Below are 6000 nucleotides of genomic sequence, written 5' to 3' on the forward strand. Positions count from 1 at the left end.
GCGCTGCAGTCACCGCTGTCAATCAGTAACACGCAGGCGGCCTCCTCCCAGAACACGGAGCCCTGCTGTGCGAGGACACTGCCCTCGCTGGCTTCAGTTCAGTGAGGTGATGGTCCTTTGGCCTTGAGTCCCCTGCTTGGCCCTTGGAAAGCATTGCTTGTTCCTTTTACGTAAGAGAACCAGGCTCGCTCTGGTCTTAAGTCTCACGTAGGGACAGAGGGGGCGGGTCTGGGAGTCATGGACTCTCACAGGGACTCTGTCATCTCCCACGAAGCCACTCGGGGGGTGTTTGCGTTCAGGCCGCCGGCCCCCAGGGTCAGAGGAGCTGCGGTCCTGGGTCCTGCAGATATAAGATATTATAGCTTCGAGATTTCAGAGGCAAGAAATAGAATAGATTCTTTTCAGGTTGCAAGTCACACCTTTTCTGAGCCCAGCTGTATCGGGAACTGTTCTAGGCTGAGGGTAGGGCTGGAAATGAGGCATGCCCCCCGCCGTGGAGTTTACGTGCAGGGGCAGTCCGTTATCTATATAATAAAAGCCTAAGCGACCGTTACAGTGGAACGTCCACCAGGGGGCAGACGCTCAATGCAGGAGCTGCCCCCTGGTGGTCAGTGCGCTCAGCCAGAAGCTGGGCTTAAGGCTGGCGAGTGCAGCGGCGATGGCAGGAGCCTCTCCTGTCTCCACGGCAGTGCTAAGGAGCAGCGAGCAGGCGGGCGGTAAGGAGCGAGGGGTCCCGGACTGCGACAGGAGGAGCAGCGAGCAGGTGGGTGGACATCCCCCGAGGGGTCCCGGACTGCGAGAGGGTGCAGGCTGGGCTGAGAGACACACACACCCCCAGTGCACGAATTTCGTGCACCGGGCCTCTAGTTGAAAATAAAGGGTCTTCCATGTGCATGTGCTTTTCAAAAATAAACTGTGTATTAACACTCCCTCCCATCAGCTTCTGATGCCGAGGTGCCGTGCTCACACTTAGCTGGCGCCTGTTACCTGTTAGTCTGTGGTGTTTTCCCTTCATCATATTTGGTTACAATAGCATGTGAGCTAAGCTGGGTTAGAGTTATGGCATCCAGTGTTTGAGCAGCTCCTACGTGTAGTTCTGCGGCAGGTGCTGGAGATTCGAGCGGAATAAGACACGTGTTACCCCTCCGTGGGCTTACAGTGTAGACGGGGAAATGGGCCCATGAAGACAGTGGGGGCGTCCTCAGGAATCGGTCCAGCAGATGTTGATCGACGCCTGCCGTGCGGTAGGCGGCCCTGGTGGAAGGGCGAACACTGGGGTCCGGCCTGACAGTATGTCAGATGCCGCTGACCGTGTGGGCTGCGTGTCTCGTTTCCGGTCCCGCCCGCTGGCACACGGTTAGATTTGTCACTTACGGCCGATGGCGGGCAACTGAAGCGTGGGCTGCAGAGGGTTCGTGGCCCCGTGTGGGGTCATCCGAGCGGGAGCTGCAGAGAACGGGGCCGGGGCGTCCCGGGGGACGGGTGCTGAACTCAGCCTTACAAGACGGTGGCCCTGGCTGGGAGCTCGGTTAGAGCACCGTCCAGATGTGCCTTTGAAAGAAGGTGACAGTGACCTCGATGGTATAAGGGAGAGACAGGGAAGCCTTTGGACTGGGAGGGGCGGAGTGGGCGGAGGGGCGGCCTGGCCCCACAGCTGAGCAGTGGATGCTGAAGGAGGGGGACTTGCGGCGACACAGCGGGGAGGTTGAGAACTTGGTCCGGGCAGGGCAGTGCTGCGGAGCCCGAGGTCACGTCTGCTGGTCGTGCCACAGACGCGCCTGGTGACGCCTCGGAGGCCGAGTGGGCGGTGGCAGGTGACAGGGTCACAGGGTCCAGGGCAGTCATCTGACGCGGGTCCTGGTTCAGCTGGCCTTGGTGTCACCATTTAACTGCATCCATGTGTGACCTTAACCATCAAACCTAATCACTTCATCTCATTGTGAACATCCTAAAGGTTTTATGCGAGACGTTCGAACATTGTAAACACCCTTCGCGTCCACTCTCTTGGTTTTAGCTCCCTCCCCGGCCCCCTAGGGACCTACGTAGCTCTGACCCAGCCACGTGCACAAGTTTGCATACGGCCGTTTTCTCTACACTCCCTCAGGGTGACAGGTAGTGTGTGTGCGTGTGTGTGTGTGTGTGCACACGTGTGCGTGCATACCTTGTATTGGTCAAATACATAATTATCACAAAATAATAGAAATTACCACACCTTTTGGAGTCACTGTGCACATGTGTGTACATACATTACATATAAACCTACATACGTTTAGCAGCAAGGGCGGGGTTACATAAACCGCTTTGTAATTTAATGTCACAAAATCCCTCACTTATCCTCTGGGTGACAGACCAGCCGGGGCAGGGGGGGGGGCGGGGGGCGGGGACAGCGACCACCCAGACCCCCCTCCCCCCCTGAATAACGCATCTCCCCCGCCCCTGTTTTTGTCAGCTTCAGTATCAGATACGGCCCAGCAGCCGACCGAAGAGCAGAACAAATCTCTCGAAAAACCAAAACAGAAAAAGAATCGCTGTTTCATGTGCAGGAAGAAAGTGGGACTTACCGGTAAGGGCTCCGAGCAAACGCTTCGAACGTAAGCTTGCGTGTTGAGTGACGCCTGCTCCCTGCTCCTGGCCTCGGCGAGGCCGGGTCTGTCCCCGGGAGAGGTGACATTTAAGCATGCTCAGCTTCTGCGCTTCCGTAAAGAAATAAAAGCAGCTTGAATTCCGTACCTAAAAGCGGAGTGAATAGTTTTCTCTTAAGCGATTGTGGCAGCTGAGTTTGAGGGTGTGAGACAGGTTAGGTCCGTGAGCCCGGCTGTGGCAGGGCCGCTGTGGCCCCTGCCTTCGGGGCCAGCAATGGAGAGGCCATGTCAGAGCCGGGCGAGCTGTGTCCCAGGGACTTCGGATACAGGGCTGACCGTAGGTTGCTGTGAGGGTTCCGTGAGTTCACACGTGTTAACACATGTGAGGCGATTCGCCCCGGGCTGCCACGCGACACGGGATCGATCTGTGTGGACCACTGTAGCAGGGCTGTCAGGAGGCGCTGTTGTTAGGAGAGGGAGAAAAGTGTTTTAGATGCCACTTGGGTATTTAGCAAGGGAAGGGCATGAAGCGTAATCACGTAGATTGGTTTGGGAGTTCAGGGACGGGAGTGACTGACTTATTATGTAAAAGAAGAGGCGCCCTAGCTGGTGTGGCTCAGTGGATAGAGCATTGGCCTGCGGACTGAAGGGTCCCGAGTTCGATTACTGGTCAAGGGCACACGCCCGGGTTTCAGACTCGGTCCCCTGTAGGGGGCGTGCAGGAGGCAGCCGATCCATGATTCTCTCTCATCATGGATGTTTTTCTCTCCTTCTCCCTTCCTCTCTGAAATCAATAAAAAAGTATTTTAAAAAAAAGAAGAGGAGGAGGAGGAGAGTCCCGTGGAGGAAAGTGTGATGAAGGCAGATGAGGGAGCTGGGACTGGAGAGATGAGCGGGCCTCCCTGATGGAAATGGGCGTTTCAGCCAGAAAGAGTCACCTGAGGGAACAGGGTGGCTCCGGGACCAGGAGCGGGACGGTTGCCGCGGGCAGAGCAGGTGAGGGTCGGGCAGAGCAGAGGGGAGGCTAGCGCTGTGCGCGGGGGTGCATTGGGGAGCAGCTGCAGCCGCACCAGTGACTCATTGTCTGCCCTGTGCCCGGCGTTGTGCTGACTTCAGTACGAGCTGAGAGGAGCGGAGGTCGATTTTGAACAAAACGGTATGTGAGGAAGGTGACCCTGCTGAGGACCAGGTGGGAGGAAAGCGGAAGGAGATGTTAGTCTCACATCCAACATGTTTAAGACCGGCCCGACCGAGCACGCGCAGAGAAGACACGCGGAAATACACAGTATTCAGTGCCAGATAGAGGCCTTCTAACTCTCAGAAACCCTCCGACTCCGACAGGAGGCCGCAGACTTCCTGACCCTCACCCTGCCCAGCCCGTCCGCCTGCGGTCGCTGCTGGCTTCCTTTTCATTCCTGCTTCTGAAAAAGCTACAGGATATAGTTTTATTTTTTATTTATTTTTGTAAGGGGAGTATGATCATTTTTATTTTTATTTTTTTAAATATATTTTTTGATTTTTTACAGAGAGGAAGGGAGAGGGATAGAGAGTTAGAAACATCGATGAGAGAGAAACATCGATCAGCTGCCTCCTGCACACCCCACACTGGGGATGTGCCCGCAACCAAGGTCTGGAATCGAACCTGGGACCCTTCAGTCCCCAGGCCGACGCTCTATCCACTGAGCCACACCGGTTAGGGCCAGAATATAGTTTTAACGTTTAAAAAACGTAGTAAAGGAATTGTCAGTGTTGAAAATCCTGTGTTCCATTCCCAGAAATTCTCTCACACCATCCAATCCTCATAGGGGAGCGGGGCCAGTTTTGTGTACAAACCTTCCCCTCTCCTTCCATCTCTCTTTTGGCTTCAACGCTGGGCATTTTCCTGAACCAAGTAGCTTGCTATGTGTCAAGTAGCACAGTCCTCATTTGAGCCTTTACAGTAACTTATTATTCCAAAATTACAATGGCATTTGAGGCTCAGAGCGGCTAAGGAATTGGCCTGCGTTGGCAGTGGGTTCATGGACGGGCACCCTAACGACACCCCCTGGCCTTAGTCCCTCAGCCAAAGTTCAGCTCCCTTTCCATCGGGAGGCGGGTGGGGGGGTGAGCTAAGGACAGCTGTGGGGACGCTGTTACTTGTTAACAGCTGTGCCAGGGGTCGTTGGTCTTTCTTAGTTAAAATGTAAGCCTGCCGCTGACCGTGTGCCTGTCGTCACATTGCAGAGTTTAGATGCGAGAAATGTTCCCCATCTTCCACTTAGCAACCTGCTTTGACAGGAGGTAGCTGTGGCCCTGTCGTAGGTGAGGGAGCGGAGCCCAGAGCCGAAGTGATCAGCTAGTGAACGCGGAGACTGCTCTTGGGCGGTGACCGATGCTCTAGCTGTCGCCCCGAACACGTGGTCTGTGCTGAACTTGAAATGTGCTCCCGATTCCACCTGCCCCCGACTCAGATGTGTGTGTTCACCCCCTTCCAGGGTTTGAATGCCGGTGTGGAAATGTTTACTGTGGGGTACACCGCTACTCCGATGTACACAATTGCTCTTACAATTACAAAGCCGACGCTGCTGAGAAAATCCGAAAAGAAAATCCGGTGGTGGTCGGCGAAAAGATCCAGAAGATTTGAGCTCCTGCTGGAATACAAAATCCTTTGACCATCTGCAAACTAAACATTGACTTGAGGTGTTTTTCCTGGTCAGTGGGCGGGTAGAGCAGTGTCCCTTGCATAGACCTTTTAATCATGCATGTCACCAGAAGAATAGATTTTTGTTTTTGTTTTGAAAATGACTCTTGAACATTTATTTCCATTGCAGTTTCTGTGGCTGAGAAGACTTAAGTAAACTTTACAAGTATTATCCTTTTAAGATCCTTTTCATTTTAGTTGAGTGCAGAGGGCTTTTATAACAAACGTGGAGAAATTTTGGCGGGCTGTGATTTCTTTACCCCCCCCCCCAGTATTAAACATGCATGCGTTAACCTTGCGGTTGATTTTCTCATTGTGTATGTATATAGAGCTTTTCTCTACAGCACGACTCCTCTTTTGATAATGCCCTCCGGGGCACCGCTAGTTCTCGGTAACTGAATGTATCTGAATCATTACGGCTGCTTCTGTTTTCTTCCTTAACAAAGGTTCTACATACGTTAGCATAGAGTTTCTTTGCACCCACTATTTATGTCTGAATCATTTGTCACAGGAGAGAGTGTGCTGGGGAGATCCTAGAGTTTGTATGTTTTAATTTTTTTTTTTTTTTTTTTTTTTTGAGCGAGGGAAGGAAAAGATGAGTGCATTTCATCGCTGCCCGCGGGTTTCAGATTGCGTTCATCGGTCTGTGTGTACACGATATGAAGAATAGTCTGAAGTAATTGTGCTGTATTTATGTTTGCCCACCAGTCTTTGATTAAATAAAGAGCAAAACCACGA

General features: G+C 53.1%; 1 protein-coding gene across 4 annotated transcripts in view; it reads left to right on the top strand.

The window, feature by feature from the left end:
* Nucleotides 1-6000, top strand: part of ZFAND6 (zinc finger AN1-type containing 6) — a 50601-nt gene extending 44601 nt beyond the window's left edge. For all 4 annotated transcript variants that reach the window (XM_070400675.1, XM_070400676.1, XM_070400672.1 and 1 more), the window contains exons 5-6: nt 2450-2563; nt 5057-6000. In XM_070400675.1, coding sequence (XP_070256776.1) covers nt 2450-2563; nt 5057-5205 — 263 coding nt within the window. In that variant the 3' untranslated portion in view covers nt 5206-6000. The remainder of the gene's footprint in view (nt 1-2449; nt 2564-5056) is intronic.

The sequence above is a fragment of the Myotis yumanensis genome, unplaced genomic scaffold (assembly GCF_028538775.1).
Source record: "Myotis yumanensis isolate MYYU_CA2020_CCGP unplaced genomic scaffold, mMyoYum1.0.hap1 SCAF_20, whole genome shotgun sequence".
Classification (NCBI taxonomy): Eukaryota; Metazoa; Chordata; class Mammalia; order Chiroptera; family Vespertilionidae; genus Myotis; species Myotis yumanensis.